This window comes from Asterias amurensis, chromosome 16, assembly GCF_032118995.1.
Source record: "Asterias amurensis chromosome 16, ASM3211899v1".
NCBI lineage: Eukaryota > Metazoa > Echinodermata > Asteroidea > Forcipulatida > Asteriidae > Asterias > Asterias amurensis.
In genome coordinates, this window is record NC_092663.1 from 12610123 (window position 1) to 12630069 (window position 19947).

At 39.3% G+C, this 19947-nt stretch overlaps 1 protein-coding gene across 1 annotated transcript in view; it reads right to left on the bottom strand.

Moving 5' to 3' along the window:
* LOC139948615 (polypeptide N-acetylgalactosaminyltransferase 13-like) overlaps nucleotides 1-18128 on the bottom strand; it is a 28315-nt gene extending 10187 nt beyond the window's left edge. Inside the window, exons 1-4 of the mRNA XM_071946809.1 lie at nucleotides 17176-18128; nucleotides 14452-14677; nucleotides 10234-10406; nucleotides 9524-9731 (exon numbers count right to left, since the gene is read on the bottom strand). Coding sequence (XP_071802910.1) covers nucleotides 9524-9731; nucleotides 10234-10406; nucleotides 14452-14677; nucleotides 17176-17707 — 1139 coding nt within the window. The 5' untranslated portion in view covers nucleotides 17708-18128. The remainder of the gene's footprint in view (nucleotides 1-9523; nucleotides 9732-10233; nucleotides 10407-14451; nucleotides 14678-17175) is intronic.
* Between the last annotated feature and the right edge of the window lie 1819 nt (nucleotides 18129-19947).

Consider the following 19947-nt stretch of genomic DNA (forward strand, 5'->3'; position numbering starts at 1 on the left):
TGAATAATTTATATTTGGAATGGGATCACCTAAAATATTAAAATAAAACTATATGGGAGCACTTTCAAGCAAGTTGTTCAATATGATGTTGTAGTTTGATGTCAGTGAAGAAGCCTGGTTCAAAATCAAGTAAAGATTCCCGACCCAAATGTTCCCCATCCATCAGGATTCTCAAACCCATTAAAAAGCGATTCTACAGATGTTCACCATCGGGTAAAATAACAAAACATTGTAAACATTCTTCATTCTTCAAACAAACATCAGACATCGATTCTCAACAATTTATTTCCTCGCCCGGGAAAAAAATAAAAATTGTCTCACGCACTGGAACTATGACCCTCGCCTCTAACGTAAAGGGAAGCTATCATATTGCAACCAGACAATACCGAACAAACCGATTAAAGGCACTGGACACAATGGTAATAACTTAAAATAATTGTTACAGAATAAGACTTATTTTGGTATAAATGAGCAATGGAGAGCTGTCAATAGTGTAAAAAATTGTGAGGAACGGCTCCCTCTGAAGTAACGTAGTTTTTGAGAAAGAGGTAATTTCCCTTTTATTATGCATCTGAAAGCGCACAAAATAATGTAACAATGGTGTTTTTCTTTCAGTATTCTCTTGCAAATTTGATGCCCCAGTGAGCAATTTTTATTTTATTTATGCACATGTTGGGATACACCAAGTGAAACAACTGGTCATTGACATTTACCAAACGTATCCAGTGCCTTTAAGCATCTCTCGATCACCGCAGCCAGACCGAAAAATCATGGGCTCAACCGGCGCTCAGCCTCCCACGACCTTTCAAGCTCTTGTAGGTCACACGGTAAATCTCCGTAATTTGAACTCGGTGCATCTCGCTTCGTTTCCTTATGACAAGATCATTCTCCCCTGGTTTGTGTATACGAGGGTTTCCTTCCTATACATTAGGCTTTGACGACAGCAATGCTAGCGATAGATTGCTGGGCGCGATTTTGGGCCCAGTTTAACCAGGCAAAGTTGACAGATTTAGTGAGGAGTTTAATATAGGTTTAGCCGCCAGTTTTAGCCAACATTCATTCAATTTCATTAACACGCATTCAAATTCCCCCATCCTTTCAAACTCAGGTTACTCAAACTTTGTATTAGCTATAATAAGTCATTTTTTTCGTGCACACATGATTTTGTTTTCTCATGCAGAATTGTTTCTGTCATACATTTTATTTATTGGACTACACTTTGTTGAATTCATATTTACACTTGATGAAATTGAATTGTTGATCAGCTCTTGCTGCCTTTCTACGAACAAATCGAATGAGTCTTGCGGCCTATAAAAAAAATTATCTTACTTCACAAGCAAAACTATTGAGATGGAATATATCATTTTGACTGGTTAATGCTGATAAAACATAGCATTCATTTTCAAACGAATTTGAATGAGCCGCTGTTAAAACAAAGTAATTTTGTTGACATTGGCCGGGAAAACCTATACAGCCACCATGTGCCAGCATTATTTTATACCATAAAGGATCTGCAGTAACCAATATAGAAACAGCCAAGTTGATTTTTCAGGGGGGGGGGGCAATCTTAACACAAAAGCCGATACCTCATAGCGGTTTGACCATCTTTTCACTGCCACATAATATTTTATTGAATTCTATAATGGAAATACTCTCGACGTGCCGGTGTTAAAAAGACATAAACACTGAGTGTTCACAATTCCTGTAAAGTTCAACTGTTGTATTTGTGTAGGGAAAAAAACTGTTCCTTTATTGCACCCAGTCAAACACCAGACCAAAACTATAAACCATGCTTTAGGAGAATGTGACCAAGAGATCTCTTCGATCTTTACGGTCTCGCCAGGATTTCTTACAATCCCTCGGCGGCGAAAGGCAAAGAAATGAGACAGCGAAATAAATTCATGTGAAAATTTACGGCTACTCATATAAAATCACTGAACCATTTTAATATAGGTCCTGGATAACTTTTTTCATCGGGTTTAAAAGGTTGAATTTTCTCGCCAGCGGCTACAAAACAAGTTAATAGACTGAAAAAAGTTTGAAGAAAATGTGGGTCAGGCGATAAATCGATTCATACTGAAAATACCCCCCCCCCCACCTTAAGAAAAGGTGACTGCAAAGCACGAGGTCAATTTCTGTAAAGAAAGGTTTCTGAGATTGTGTATCCAATTACGGATCACTATTTACTCATGAACATTAAACCACTCCGGGTTTTCGGCGATACTTAAAAAACCCAAAAACTATGCCACCTTTTGAAATGAAATTGTCACACGTATAGTTTTGTTGTATTTATCTACATTTGTATAGGAATAAAACAATCGAACTTTTCAATCAACCAAAGGTATTCTTTGCAGCCTATGCGAGGCTTACGTCCCGCAAAGTTAATCACTGCCCTCATGCGGTGATTCTGACCCAAGTGTGACCTCATAATGACCTTCTCTTGACCCACAAAAGACATCCTTAAGATTGACCCCCAAAATGTGACTGAATGCAATTAGTGTCAGAAATACTGGACTTGTCATATTATTGTGTAAGCCCGAGCAAACAGATTAATGAGCTACATCAGTGGGGAGTGCTACACGTGCATCTCTTAATTGGTAGTTTTTTTGTAGCAATCGGGGGAGGGCTCACAAAAACCAAAGCACACCCTCGCACTCGCTTCCTCCTGGTAACTTACATAAAGAATCTTAATTTTCTAAATGAAAAAGGGCTTGCGCTTTAAACGTGTTGTAGGTGAGTAACCCACTAGGCTAGGGCCAATTTCATAGAGCTGCTTAAGCAATAATATTGCCTAAGCACGAAAATAGCTCGTATGTATTTTACACATGTTACTGGCCAAAATGTCATGCAATATACATTGTTTGTGACTGGTATTTAGCTGTTGTTTACTTAGCATACCAATTGAGTGGAGTCTTGGCAGGTAATATGATTTTACTAAGCAAGGATTTTTTTGCTTAAGCAAAATTGTGTGCTTAAGCAGCTCTATGAAATTGGGCCCAGGTAGGTCTATACCGAACATTTAACTTCATCCCGGGAAGTTTTTAGCCCATATATAATTAACATAGATGTGTATTATGATAATCATACTTACGTATCAAAGGAACAAGTTGCCTTGGATAGGGCGAGTTGGTCTATGAAAAGCATTTGTAACCGTTTGCTATGAAATGCATATATGGTTAGAAAGATGTTTTACAAGTAGAATATAATGATCCACACAAATATGCCTGGAAATTGTGTGGTTTGTCTTTTACTTTGCGAACGTTACACGGCCGGCCATTTTGTGGAGTCACAAATGTGAATCTTTCAACTTTGCCAGGTTAAACTCGGCCCACAACTTACCCAGCAAGTTGGGTCATAGATTGGTTTCTATCAATGTATTTTGATATTCAATGTCATATCGAAATTTGTGACTAAAACACACAAACAAACAAGGTCGCCTTGTTCACTAACATTGTAGTAGGCCTAGGGCGTTATCCCATACATCAGCAGCTGAAACCGATTAACCAGACAGGGCTATCAATCTCAAAGCAAATTAGGTTTGGACTCTTTTTTAACTTGAACCTGACCTCAAGACTTATCTGTTCTGAATTTGTGGGAAAGGAAGCTGTGCGTTACACCCAAACACAGTTCTGTATGACTGAACAGGAGCATGAATGATCGACTGACAAGAAAAAGGGAGCATCACGATAAGAACTCGGTGGGTATTAAAGGCAGTGGAAACTATTGGGAGTTATTCAAAACAATTATTAGCATAAAACCTGTGGTGACGAGTAAAAGGGAGGGGTTAATGGTATAAAACATTGTGAGAAACGGCTCCCTCTGAAGTGTCATAGTTTTCGAGAAAGAAGTAATTATCAACGAATTTGGTTTCGAGACCTCAGATTTAGAACCATCTTAACGCACACAACTTCGTGTGCCAAGGGTGTTTTTCTTTCATTATTATCTCGCAACTTCGACGACCAATTAAGCTCAAATTTTCACAAGTTTGTTATTTTATACATATGTTGAGATTAACCAACTGTGAAGGCTAGTCTTTGACAATTACTAATAGTGTCCACTGTCTTTAAAGCATTACATACGAAGTGTGGACCTGAGAACAAAATAATTGCACACAAGGCAGGATTAAGAAACAATAAGTAGACTTCCACACAATGTTTTCACCAGTGTTGAAGAATACAGTTTTCCTTATTGGTACAGAACAAAGAAATGTCCACAGAGGGTGTTTAAAGGGAAGATATACACGTTTGGTAATTGTCACTTGGTGTATCCCATCATAAGCATAAAATAACAAGCCTGTGAAAATTTGGGCTCAATTGGTTATCAAACTTGCGAGAAAATGAAGAAAGAAAAGATACCCTTGTTGGACGAATGTGTGCTTTCAGATAGAAATAAAAGACCTCTAGCTAGAAGTCTTTTATAATTTTAGTGAGAAATTACCTCTTTCTTAAAAACTACGTTACTTCAGAGGGAGTCGTTTCCCACAATGTTTTAAACTATCAACAGCTCTCCAATGCTCGTTACCAAGTGAGTTTTTAAGTTAATATTTGTTTTGAGTAATTACCAAACGTGTACCTTCCCTTTAACTCAGAGCTGTTTGGTTCACAGTGTATTTTTTTTAGGGTTGTGTAAACCACAGCGTGTTTTTGAATTTTGTCAATATGAATGGGTGCATTCGATTAGCTTCTCTGGGTCGACCCCGATGTGGCGTATTTTATTTTTTTCCAGGACGAACGTGGGCACAAAATTACCCAACGTTCGTCCTGGAAAAATCGCCTATTTTGTTTTCCAGTACGAACGTGTGCAGATGTTTACCCAAGCTCCACCTGGAAAAAAACAGACACATCATCACGTGAGCCTTCCCGTGGTGGCGTCAGTGCACCTCGGGCCAGCCCCCAAGAGCCCCGCTTGTGGATATAGGGTCACTTGGGACTGACTCGAGGCAACTTTAATGATATTCATTGATGTAAACGTAATCATTTATGCAATGGACGTCACCTCCCTTTTGTTCAATCTTCACATTATAATGTGTGCCCCCACCATCTACGTCTACCGACGCTAAGATGCATCCGGGTCGCCATCTTTGTTTCTGTACATCAACAGTTTCCACTGTCGATTCAAAAAGGGAAATCCTTAAAAAAAACATCGGGAACATTTTTTGAGGATGGCAATTTTAATGTGTAGGGGAATAAAATGCATCCGGGTTGGGGTTTGAGAGCAGCCATTTTGAGTCCAGAAAAGGCAATCTTCCTGCTATCGTCAAATCCTTCACTCCAGGTCCCTTCTCTGAGTGTAACGGACCCAGGAAGTTGATTAAGGCAATACATTATTAACAGACTCTTCCGGCCATGATCTATACACATCAAAGTGTTAAATGTTTCCAAAGGGAAGTTTGGACAGTGAGAAAAACAATTTCCCCCCAAGGCAAATTGAAACTCAGAATATCATCTGCGCAAACAACAATCAATCAGCGACAGATGCAAACGCCCAAGGGCGTTGGGAAACATAGATACATGCGCAACCACGATCAAGTGTAGGCCGCCTAAATGTTATTGTAACAACTAAACTGTTGGGAGAACACGAGTAGGGCCTACTTTGACAGGCATGTTATTAGCAAAAGAAAAACACATTCTCTAAATGATGTTGTCCCTAAACACAACGATGAGTGTTTTAAACAATCTTGTATGTTTAAAGCCATTGGGCACTTTCGATAAACATTGCCCAAAGGCCCACACTTTGTGTATCACAACTTATATATAAAATAACAAACCTGTGAAAATTTAGGCTCAATTAATTGGTCGTCGGAGTCGGGAGAAAATAACGGGAAAACCCACCCTTGTTTCCGCACGTTTCGCCGTACATGATAGTGTTTAAAATAAATCCGTAATTCTCGATATCGAGAATTGATATTGTTTTAATGTTTTCTCAAAAAGTAAAGCATTTCATGGAATAATATTTCAAGAGAAGTCTTTCACACGAGAATACGTATGGGTTACAACAAGATCGTCTTATACCTCATCCCTACAGTTCCATGGTCGTTGAGGTCGAGTTGACCCTAAGTGATGTTGTCATGACTTGCGCTCCTCACAAACAACGACGACTACCAGCTGGCATATGACATTAATCGTCACATAATACATTACTGACTTGATCATGAGATAATGACATGACAAATCGTGGTCTTTGAAACGAGCAGAGTATACTGTTCGAATCGTCGAGACCAAACCGGCTCTTTTTAGAGCCAACACTCCCACAAAAGAGATTTACACATGGTTGTACCCGCAAGTTTAATATATATTTTATAGTTTCTTCGAATATATCCACACAATGCAAAGCACAAAACAATACTTAATGGGAAAACAGTTTGTCTTTAACTAACAATCATTGAACAGGGAAATTTTGAGGTGTTTCTTGAAAACTTCGTGTCTCAGCTGAACGAGTTTGATGAGGGAGACGGTTCCAAAGAAATGGGGCATGTGCGTAAAACGCACGACTCCCAGAGCTTGCAGCAGAATGTTCTGTCTGAACCAGAGCGAAGGCCAGGTCGTCCGCAATGGTAAACCTTGATGAGGCCGGTGAGATAATAATCTTTTATGTAGGAGCGGTTACTGTGAAGACATTGTATACAATGGTGAATACAGCCTGAACTAAAATTCAACACTTTGACCAATATAAATTACAATATAAATTACAAATAAAACAATTATCTCTTCAAGAACTGCTGACCGTGATTATCTCGTTATACTGTAAAACAAAAACACCACCGATGTATTTTTCAAGCAGTTGACCAATGACAACAAATTAAGCTAATTATAGCAAATCGCGTGTTCTGGGAAGTTTGGGCCGGAAATTTCTTCAACTATTAAGGTATAATTATGTAAATACCGGAGGCACTGGTGGCCAAGGTTTGGAAAATAAACCTCGGAAGTGGAATGAGAGCTGAACGTGACCACTACACGTCCATTCATGGCCAGGGTCCACTTCACAGAGCTGCTTATAAGCACAAAAGGATAGCTATTAAGTAAGGCTAAACTTAGCACAACAAATGTATGATTAGGCTACACGAATAAGGCTCCAGCAGCAGCAGAAAAAAGTTGAGCATTATTTTCGGCCCATATTCTGGGCCACGACCGCCCACCCATAATTATACCAATAGTTCCGTAAATCACCAGAAATTGATGTCGGGTAACTCTTAAAATATATATAAACAGACGGTCTCTAATATGCTTTGAAGGGCGCAAGAGTAAAATCCACACAAGTTTACGGCAATAATAATTGGGTGGGGCAAAGGTTTAACGTAATTGTTCGGTTACGTGACTGCTTGTTATGTCTGACATCAAGATCTGTGTTGTTTTAGACATCAAGCTAGGGGCATGGCCGTGAAACAAAACAGTGAAAAATTGTTGAGCCTGAATGTTTTGGGAGGAATTAAAAACACAGCGACTGAAAGTGCCAGTGAGTACAATTCCCCATCCGGCTCGAGTCCGGTAGTGAAAATCAGCGTCAACAACATAGGTTGAAAACCCAAACCCTTCCTCAACGGAACAACCTCGAGCCCATGCAAACATTTATGCACAACATTCGAGACAGAACGGGTACCTGTCAATGATAATAAAGCCATTCAAAATGCTAAGTGTGTTTTGTATTGACACAGGGTCCCGCTAGTTGTTGCTTCAGCCGCTCTGCAGGACTCGACTAATTTGTGTCAGGACTCAAACCATGAATCGAGACCACCTGATGAAAAAAGTGTATTCTGAAGTGAAACAGACATGCCGTCGAGACATTAAAGACATGGACGAGACCTCCGTAGTAGACTAGAGGCTGGGAGTGGTTATCCACTGCACGCAGCCGTCTTCACAGTTGAAAATGTCATCCGGTATTGCAGTGGTTGTTACCAAGTTTGTATGCTCCCTAGTTTGACTTTAGACTGACATCTGAGAAGACATAGTATACAAATAATAGTGAAGGTGGTAATTTAATGATGGGTTTTTATCTAGGCTTTTTCTGAATGCGAGGTAGGAAGTCTTCTTTTTCAGTTGTATAATTATATCAATTCATTTATGGGTCAATGAAGCTAGAAACGTCATTGTCCAGTGCAAATAAAGACGAGCGTTTTGGTTTCATAGACCCATTTGCAAACCGTGGCTTCGCCCTGTAAGTTCCATTAGGATGGGTTCAATGCGTCCGAAGACGTTAGGACGCATTAAACCCATTCTAAGTTATAGGACGAGTCGTGATAGGATTAATCCTAGCGTTTCCTGAAATTGACTCCAGGGTCGATTTCACAAAGAGTTAGGACTAGTCCTAACTTAGGACTAGTTCTAGGAGATATACAAAATGCATGGATAGTCAATTAGTAACTGGTCCTAACTTTAGATAAGACTAGTCCTAACTCTTTGTGAAATCCACCACTGGGCCCATAAATAAAAACCCGTCCAACCCGTCAATTGTAGACAGTGTTTTTATATTTTGGGCCATAGTTCTTTAAACTAAAACTTTGACTCGGATAAAGTGGTGTAATTTTAGCCTTAAAATAGTAAATGAAGCATTTAATAACCATCCTCTTCTATATAGCCTATGGGTTATTATGCAAACCAAAGGCACTTGTGCATCCCCTGGCGCTTGCAACTAAACTATGATGCCAATGAAAGCATTTTCTATCCCCAGTGAACGTAAACGAAGGCACGACACCGCTGGCGATGTACACATGTCGCTGTAAATGTGGTGAATAAGTCACCAACCGACTTGGCTTTCGTCAGCCATTTTGGTAACCCACAGCACATGACTGCACACAGGCGGATGGTGGTTTAAGCCAAGGCCAAGTCTAATCCATGTTTTCAAAAATCGGCGTTTGAAGTATTACACGAGATCAAAAAAGAAACAGTACAGACACAATCTTGACCAAGATCACCGACACACACTTCCAGACAACCAGACAAAAATCCCCAAATCATAGCGAGACAGAACTGTGGCTCGACGGTGGCCAGACAGGGTCTGTGTAGACGAACAGGAATACTCGAGTAGACACCCAGACTATATAGATAATTATGACAGAATGGTTATAAAACTGTAGTTTATATTTAGCAGAGTGTACAACACGAAATGATGTAGACATTTCTATTGTTGATAAACAAACCTGGCATGGACGGCCGCATACTAGTAAAACACTCAATCGTATTAACAGCTGTTTTAACCAAATTCAACATTTTCTGCAAACTTTCAATTAAATATAAATACCTCCCATAGCCTAATTAGTTGCTTTACTTTCTACAAAATCATCACAATGTTTCAAAATGTCTGTAACATTGTTACAAACAGTAGCGATCTGTTTTTGTTTTGCATTTATGGCTTTCCATAGTTTTCCAATCTTGGTTGGCAAAAAACTCAGGCTGTGATGTTGCGATAGAAATGTCTATAAAGGTATTATTTTATTGAACCTTTCAGCATTTATGTAATTCCGTGGTTAGCCCCTCACCTAGGCTAGGCGTGTTCTTGTATAAATCTCCATATTGTATACGTAGCTTACCTGTCTTTAGATATCCTTTCCAGCAGTGGTTCTAGCCATCCCTGTGTGCATTCACAATGAGAGTCCAAGAAAGTCAATACCTCCCCTTTAGACATAGCCACGCCTACATGACGGGCGGCTACGATCCCTTGTCGTGTATCCAAACGTTCCACCCGGATTGGGACGGGCAGACCCGTTACGAATCTCTCCAACGGCTCTTGCAACCAGTCTAAATTAGCAACAATAAGTTTATTGTTGTGATGTTATAAGGAAGAAAACAGTTAATGTTGACGGGAAGATCATCTTTAAAGACAGTGGACACTATTGGTATTTGTCAAAGACCAGTCTTCTCACTAGCCTTCACAGTTGGTGTATCTCAACATATGCATAAAATAACAAATCTGTGAAAACTTGAGCTCGATCGAAGTTGCGAGATAACTATGAAGGAAAAAAACACCCCTGTCACACAAAGTTGTGTGCTTTCAGATGCTTGATTTCGAGATCAAATTCGTGGAAAATTACCTCTTTCTCGAAAACTACGTCACTTCAGAGAGAGCTGTTTCCCACAATGTTTTATACTAGCAACTTCTCCCCTTTACTCGTTACCAAGTAAGGTTTTATGCTAATAATTGTTTTGAGTAATAACCAATAGTGTCCACTGCCTTTAACAAACAAACTATAATCTTAGGATATTTTTATGTCCCCGGAGGATGATGATGCAGTCGACTTACCGCAGTGCACCTCACTGGCATCGTCTACGAGAATAATCTCCTGCAACAGCCAAGATGGCGACCGGTTGATGACGCTGGTTATCGTCCGAAGAAGTGTACTCCAAGCCTCGTTATGGAACACGATAATCACACTGGTCCTGGGGAGGTACTTCGGATATCTTAACATGCGGCACCTGTACAGAAACAAGGATAACAATTCGGTCATTAAGTCGACGCCATCACAATAATTAGAAAATGAAAAAGACAACACAAAAATATCAAAAACTTTCCAAAGCACAACCCGTCGAAATCCAATAACATATTTTTAATTATTCATTAAAGTATAATAATAATGATCTACACAAGTGTGGCTCGAAATTGCGTGGTTTTCGTTTTACCTCGTCGACTAACGCGGTCGGCCATTTATGGGAGTCAAATTTTTGACTCCCATAAATGGCCGACCGTGTAAGTTCGCAATGTTAAAGGAAAAATACGCAATTTAGAAGAACATTTGTGGGGATCAATATATTCTACTTTTAAAATATTTTTCTAATCATATGCATTTTATAACAAACAGTTACAAACGCTTTTCAAAGACCAACTCGGTCGATCCAAGGCAACGTGTTCCTTTAAGATTGACAGTGTCTACTTGCTGAGAAAACAAGGACAACAACGTCAAATCCATACATGTCTTAGCGAGGTGCCAGCAGGTACCAACCGCATCTGTGGCTGCAGCATTCGCTAACGGCGGACACCAACCATCAGAGATCTGAAATCGATTCGTGCATGATGTTAAAGGGTGATCGAAGAAAATCCTTTCTTGAAATAGTTCAAACTACCAGCAGCTGTAGTGCTTCTCACCAAGTAAGTTTTATCGGCCGCTAATTTTTTTTAAGAGCATTCACTAATCTATGTACCCTACCTTTAAAGGAACACGTTGCCTTGGATCGGTCGAGTTGGTCTTTGAAAAGCGTTTGTAACCGTTTTTTATAAAATGCATATGGGTAGAAAGATGTTGTAAAAGTAGAATACAAAGATCCACACAAACATGACTCGAAATTGCGTGGTTTTCCTTTTACCTCGTCGACTAGCACGTCGGCCATTTATGGGGGTCAAAATTTTGACTCCCATAAATGGCCGACCGTGTTAGTTCGCACAGTAGAAGGAAAACCACGCAATTTCGAAGCAAACTTGTGTGGATCATTGTATTCTACTTTTAAAACATCTTTCCAACCATATGCATTATATAAAAAACGGTTACAAACGCTTTTGTTTTGACCAACTCGTCCGATCCAAGGCAACGTGTTCCTTTAAACTCACTAAGTGGTAAAGAGGGATAAAGGGGTGTGGTCACACAAGAACACATATTCAGACATGATTTTCGGCCATTGCAAACAAGTAGGAACATTTCATTGACTACAAGGGCTGACAAACATGGCGGAGGCTTTGAAGGAATGTTCATGTTTTTTTAATCACAATATTTTTTTTTGTTCTTTTCTAGGGGACTTTTTTTTTTTTTTTTTAAACTAAAGTAGGAAGAATTACGTGCCTGTATATTTCAAAGTTCACTACCAGGCCTGTTCACTACCATGTATTTGAACTCGATGTGCCCCGGGTTTTAGCACTTACGTAGGGGCGTGACTGGGCCAAGAAAGACTGTCGTAAAATGAAAGCCGTATTGACTAAAAGGAAGGTGGGTGAGTCACGACATGGTCTTGGGTTCCGGGGAACGCAGCTTGTCCTAGTTTGGACTATACTCTATGGCATTAAAAATGTCTGGAAAATGTAACCACATATTTTATTTTAAAAAGCCTTCGCTACAATTTTAGTTTTCGAAAAAGACTCTACTATTAGGGTCGAAACGTCAGGCTACTGAATATTTGTTTCACTATACAATAAGGTCCTTTTGGTTGGTTTTGAGCAGTTGCAACTGCATATTCTATTCTATACTTCCTCTAAACAGAAAACAAAATGTACGGAGTATGCTGGTTTGGGTAAAAATGTTTTAAAGCCATATTTTTTTTATAATCAAGATATTTGAGCAGATGCTTTTTCTGACATTTTGTTAAAATGAGTGACAGATTTTGACTGAAGTGTTTTATGTTTTCTTTAGCACTGCAAAGTTAGCCCTTTAATTATTGAACGCAAGGACTTGCCTGTGAAGTAGTAGGGGGTAGGAGTGTGGGGGCGTAAGTCACGCAAATGGGCGTTTTACGGAACAAAATTGGTGTTGGGTGCAACTTTTGTGCATGCAATGATGAGGTCCAATTAATGCAGGGACTTAGTACACTATGTGGACTTATACACGTCCACACAGTATCTTGCACACAGTCGTGACGAATATAGGATTTTCCAAGGATTGTCCACAGAGTGACTGCAACGCAGAGCTGTGTGGACAATATTTTCTTGTCCATGCACACATGATTTCGTTCTTCTCAGTCGGATTAGTTTCAGTCAATATTTCAATTGTACAGACATTTAATACTACGTTTTCACTATTGTTTTCAATCGACTTTCTACGGCCTTTTTACTACACTAGTAAAACTGAATGGTTGACCGGTCTCCAAGATGCTGTTGGCTTTTGCGAAATTTGACAATCTTTGCGTATTCGACCAGTGAATGCAAAGCTGTTAGAATTAAATTACTTCTCTTGACTTTGTTTTTATTCATCAAAGCAGTGACAAATTTCATAAAATTTAGTAAAACATTTTACAAAATAAACAGTCATAATAGTTTTGAGATAAATAAAAAGAGAAGAAATGTAAGAAATCAGGAAAAAGGAAACACAAAAATTGCAGTTAAGTCAAATTAAAAGGTACCATTTCCTTCGATGGGTATCTAGTTTATCTCTTTTGTTGGCAATATAAAATTCAGTTCTCTCCATTATTTTAACTGTTGACTGTTGAATGCTGATGTAACAGAGCATTCATTCGCAAATGAAACAGAACGAGCCAGGTGTTTAATTAAGTGTTGAAATTGACTGGGGAATCCAACATTGACTCGACAAAGGAAACAAACTTGACGATAAATGTTTAACATTGTGCACTTTCCTCTGCAGTAGGAAGCATTGCAGACAGACTAATTTAGGAAATGTTGGTCAGTACAAAAAGGCCCTGCAACATTTCACTTCTAGATAAAGGTCATGTGCGGGCATTTTCCCTTTTTTATGTTTTTATTTATAACTCAAAAACCATTTGCAATGTATGTAAAACTGCTGCAAGTAAATGATTAGTCTCTTGACTCAAGAAAAGGTACAGCACTTGTAAAATTCAGGATTTAAAGTCACCTGTATAAGTGGTTTTTTGTCAAGATGAAAACTTTTGTCACTAAACTATGTGTTTTGATGAGTAGAATATGAATAAACAGTTAACTAAGGTTCTAAAAATTTAGTTTCCATTTTATTAACAAATTTAAAAGTAGGCCCGACCCGAGAGGGCGCTGTTCGTGACGTCAATCGAGGCGCGATTTTTGAAGCACGGCGGCTCGAAGTGTTTGCTGCACAGCGCTGGATAAGATGTCGGACCGGACCACCCATCGAACTGACCCCATTTTTAGTTGTTTTGCTGCCTCAAGCAGCAATACATCAGCAGCAATACACGTGGTCGACATTGCCGGAAAAAATGCGAGAAATAAACCTTTTTTCGAAACGTACAAATTCACGACTAGGACTTGCATGTACTTGCACGTACGTGCACAAAAGGGGTAGGCGGAGTTACCCCCAACAGCGTTATCTATTTTTTTTTATACATAAATCGTTCAAAACAATTACTCAAAAAATATTTTATTGTTCATTAACTCTACTCTAATGTTTGAAGAAAAAGAATTCTATTTCCAGGTGACTTTAACTCATTATTATATGTACCAAAATTAATATATAGTTTGAAAGGGACCGTCATCGAACGTTTTTTAATAAAAAAAAGAAAAAAGAAATTGCACTTTATTTGTATCAATTACACACAGTGACATTTTACACTGGTTTAACACGATATGACCTTTAATGTTTTTGTTTGCCACTGTCGTATGGTCTCTATTTTTTGGCAAATGGGTGGATCACAAAACTTAATTTTGATCTTTTAGAAATTACATCTTCGTTACTTCAGAGCGGAGCTGTTTCTCACAATGTTTTATACTATCAACAGCTCTCCATTGTTTTTTTTATGCTGCCAATTATGCTGAGCAATTACAAATAGTGTCCAGTGCATTTCTCCAAAATAAGTTTATTTTGGTTCTCAAACATACCTTGGCGGTCTGACGTCAGGCAGAGTACGGTTTAGTGCGATCCTGTCACTCACGACAACGTTGAATCTGTTCAGGTCAAAGGTCAGGTCGGCGTTGTATTGCTCTTCCGGTGTGAGGTGCACAGCTTTGCCCATTTCTCCAGGCCCATTCTTCGACCAACGGTAGCCAGGATTTTCATAAGGTAATCTCGTGTCAACATGGGTGACAGTGAAGTTCTTTTCTGTATCTGAAACAAAACAAGACAAACAAATATGATATATTTTGTCAATTTATATATTTATGTTTACTACATTTATTGTAAATGAAGCCAAGAACAAATAGAAAGTGAAATGAACTGTCCCACAGTGGCCCGGGCCAATTTCATAAAGCTTATAACAAAAACATAAAAAGCTTGACAAATTTATTTGCTAAGCAAACAATTCAGGTGGGCACCAGTAATAGCGATGTAAACTTTTGTAATTTTGTATTCTCACTTGCTGTATCCCAACAAATACATTAAACAACAAACCTTAGAAAATTCGGGCTCAATTGGTCATCGAATTTGCAAGAGGAAAAAGCACCCTTGTTGAACGAATGTTTGTGCCTTCAGATGCCCAAACAGGCTTCAGGCCTGAAGTCTTTTGAATTACCTCTTAATCAAAAACCACGTTACTTCATAGGGAGCCGTTTCTCAGAATGTGTTATATTATCAACAGCTATCCGTTGCTAGTTATAAAGTATGGTTACCAATAGTGCAACTATAGTGCCCAGTGCCTTTAAACTTGCACGTGCCCAGTTTTTAAAGTAATTTGTTTTCCTTTTCGCGTGAGAACAACCTCCGTGCAGTCGTCCTTTACTCGCCTGATTACCTCCTAAGCACGTAGCTTCAACACCCAAGGCCGAGGACCACTTCAGAGGGTCGTGTAATTCAGACAACAGAGCTCGAGGGGAGCGACATTTCCCGCTGGCGTTCCGGGGGCCTTCTGCACTTGTTGCGGCACCAAGAACTTGGCGGATCACTTGCCGAACGAGCAAAACGTGAGAATATGCGAACTTGACGTAACATTCAGATTTGAGAGAGAAGGCCAACAATTATTTTGCCCGAACGCCCAGCCTTTTAAAACGCATCGCTTGCTTAAAGAGCAAGACGTAATAATATTATGCGAAGTGGACGTAACTTTTAGATTTCAGAGCAGGCCTGCAAATTTTTCCCCCAAAAGCCCAATGCGGCCACAGCAGAGTTCTACTTAAAACTCAAAGTTAACCATTTAAATCATTGATCTTTTGAAAAGTTAATTCAGTTAAATCCTCCATTTCCCAATGGACACACCATGCCAGGTTTCTAATCGAAACTAAAATGTGCTGATTACACTTCTCACCAAGTCGACTTTTTAGACTCAATATGTCGACATGTCGGGACAAGTGTTATGATATTTAAGTCGACTTATGTTATAAAACAATTTATCTTGGCGGTACAAAATATGGTTTAGTCCACTTTTTGAAGTGATCACGATAAGTCGATTTACATAGTTCAACTTAGCGAGATAAATTATCACAATAAATCGCCTAATAAAAGTCGACTTTCATTAGCGATATAATAATAACAAATTGACAAGTCGACTTCGCGAGAGTATAATTATATCACGATAAGTTAACTAAATTAAGTCGACTGAGCGAGATAACTAATCACGATATTTAACTGCTCTAGAATTGCAAAGGTCGTGGGTTCGAATCCCACCCGAGTAAAAATGCATGTTATTTTTTTCACAGGACTCGGGAAAGTACTGAGTATACAGTGCTACACACATCGGTGTATAAGGGTAAAAAAAAAAAAAAATTAATAATCACGATAAGCCGAGTGAATATCTGTCGCCTTAGCGATATTAATTTTTACAATAATTTAATGACTGTGAAATAAGTCGACCTTTTGAGATTATGACGATAAGTCAACTGAATAAAGTTACTGATTAGAAACATAACGAGATAAGTTATATGGATGAGTGATGTGGCACTCATGTATGGTCACCGTATAGTAATTGATTGAGGCTTTAATGACCCGCGTGCTTTGCAACAGCTGGGATCAAATCGGGCCAAAATGTATTTTAAATCGTCCAGAAACTTCCCATCGCTTTGACGAATGAGAGAGGTAGCTAATAACATTGACATTTCACTCAAGGGTATGCGGTTTGTTTGGTTGACTTAATGTTCACTGTGGGATTGGAGTAGAAAGGGCAATTGAATGTTAGTTTTGCCAGACGATACATGTGGTTTAGAGATCAGAACCACCCCAATTAGGTGCTTCGGGGATGGAGTTTTCTTTTTCATGGTACCGCTGTCATGTTCTCTGCATACATTAGTAGCTTCACGTAAGCAATTGTAAAATGACAGTGAAGATACTAGCTATTTCTACCTCCATGGTTTGATATTGGATATTGGACATGCTGATCAGCAGAGTGTGGGTTCGAAACCCAGGCTGTGTGATTCTCCTTGAGCACGATGCTTTACCATAGCTACGTTTTCCTTCGGAAGGGACATTCATGCCGTAGGTCCCGTGCACTATAAAGTGCACGTATAGAATCACACAGAACATAATACCGTGGAGAAGGGGTAAACCCGGTGTTTCTGGTTCACAACGCAAGCAGCCTTGGTTGCGAGTTACGCGTTAAAACGTCCTTGGTTTTAGTAACAGAAATATAATTATAAAAATCAAAAATATTAATCAAATTACCTGGACTTAGGACTTACCTGGATGATGTCTGTCTAAGACATCGCGATTGAATGAACTGATGTCCTTTAATGTTTTCTTATTTGATGAACCGAACGTTCTTTTCAAGTGACGAAAAACTGATTTATTATCCGCCACATCTTCCACAATCCTTGGATTATTAAGAGTATCCTTTCCAGATTTTCTCCTAACGGTAAGCTTAACTGGCGAGACAACTTCCCTGTTGCTATGCAAATGTGCCGAATCCGTACGTTTCGTTTCCCGCCATTTTAGGGTATCGTCTGCTCCCGGTAAATCGTCGTTACTTACTGCTGCCACATCCACCGCATGGATCGCCCGTTGGTTCTCTTTACCTTGTCTTCCAAACTGATGAAATATTCCAGCTTCCGTTTCTTGGACCTCGAAAGCATTACCACTCGTTCTAGAAGCAGAAGGATGAACCTCTCTTGCATTATATGAGCTGTATCCGAAATGTAAATACATATACAGCGGTAACCAGAACAATGGAACCAGTAGAATAAAGTTGACACAGGAGAGAAAATTCTTCCTCATGGTGATACGATTTCAGAGCAAAGTTCACAGCAAAAATCACCGCGTTGGTAAAAGGTTTAACGAGTTATCTGTTCCATGCTTAGCTCGCACTTGAAGACAGCAGTTGCTGGGCTACGGGCAAACAGTACCATGGGTCGGTGACTTTTTTAAAACATCAGAGATTCTTACTGCAAAACCCTGCACACTAGTTCCACAAATTGATACCATAATCTCCTTACTGCAGACTTTTTCTCCTCACTGCAAACACGACACACTAGTTCCACAAACTGACACAAGTTTTTTTCCCCACAATGAGCACGTGGAATTGCAGGTTTTTAAAAACGGAAACTTGCATTAATAGCGTTCACAAAATCAGTCAATGCTCTACTGTGGGTGGGTAGTGCGTTGAACAACCGATGCTGTCAGCAGTGGGCCTACTGCAGTGAATGAACACCCGACTCCGACTGAGTGAAAATAGACTCTCTATAGTTCACGAACCTGTTCCACTACGCACACTGCAACGGCCTAGATAAAATTGGCTTCTTACGTTCCCATAGTGACACGACTCCGTTATCGCTCCCAGCTGGGGACCCCACTCGGAAAGACCCACTTTATTACTTGACATTCAAGTTTTAAATTTAGACATTTTTATTTAAGGGAGGGTTCCGACTCCAGTTTCTTCAAGATGAAAACCAAAGGTTTATTTATCTCCACCAAACGTATTCTAAACACAGCAGGCCTATATATACTCCGTTTTAGAGAGGGGCAAGGGCACCAAGGCATTTTCTCCTTGATAAAGGGCACCCTATATGAGGAAATTGTACATTTTCTACTGGGGCATTTCAAGGGCACCAAGTGAAATATCAGCCCATTCACAGCATGTTTAATTCCAGTCTGAAAGCTTGTACTGCTTACAAAGTTCATACAGACCCTTACAGAACCATTTTGTCCAGTGAAATATTATGTGAAATCATTTTCGAAAAATGTATCCGCCCCCCCCCCCCCCCCTCCGGACCACCTTTTTTATGTGCCAAGCACATGTTTGGCTTACTTTAATTTCTATGCTTTACGAATTTGGGACCTGCCCAAAACTCTAGTGTTAACATTATAGTAATTTCGTTTATTTATATGCGCTTTGGACTTGTTACATTTCATGTTGTGATTAATTCCCATAATTGTTATAAACGTTTTATAAAATTGAATTGAATTGAATTGAATTGAATTGAATTGAAATAAAACGGAGACCAAACCAAAGCTGGAGCCAGAGCCGAGGTTTGGCAAAGGCACCAGGTCCCAATTTTATAAAGCTGCTAAGCAGAAAATATTTGGTAAGCAAAACATTTAGTGGGCACCGGTTGCGACGATGTAAACCGTATACATTTTTGGCTGGTGACCAGTTTCTAATAAGCATGATTTTTCTGTGCTTAGCACTTTTTTTATGCTTACATATTTTATGGAATTGGGCCCCGATTAGCTGTAAACCTAATACTATTTCAGAATACTGCTTTTTAATTGGCCATGGAAAAGTCTGTACACTTCTACAGGGACAGGCGGAAGGAAGTTGGTTCTTTAAAGTTGAGAGTAAATCCATTATGAGCAAAGTTCAAGTTGACTCCGTGCCAGCAAAATCGTTAAAGGCACTGGACACCTTTTGGTATTTGCCAAAGTAGGTGTAGGCCTAATCCTAATAGAGCTGCTAAGCATAAAAATTTGCTTAGCATGCAATTTTTGCCTTGATAAAAACAAGATTACCAACCAAATTTCCATTTGTTGCATATTGCTTGTTACTAGTATTCAGCTGTTGTTTGCTTATCACGTGGAAATTTGGATGGTAATCTTGTTGTTATCAAGGAGGAAATTTCATGCTAAGCAAATTTTTGTGCTTAGCAGCTCTATGAAATTGGGCCCTGATGTATTTGAGAATTTGAGTGAGAAATTATCTTTTTCTCAAAAACTACATTACTTCAGAGGAAGCCGTTTCTCATAATGATGTATACTACCAACAGCTCTCCATTGCTCGTTACCAAGTAAGTTTTTAAGCTAAACATTATTTTGAGTATTACCAATATTGTCCTGTGCCTTTAAGCGGACAGCAAAACAAACAAACACAAAGTAGAAATGAGATTCAGAAATTCGGAATGTAAACAGAGCCTCTTTGGGACTCTCTCTGTGGGGACCAACCCGTTCCTCTTTTACAAGAGGACAGCAAAACAAAGAAACACATGTGATTTTGGACTTCAGAATGTACTCTTTATAAGCAG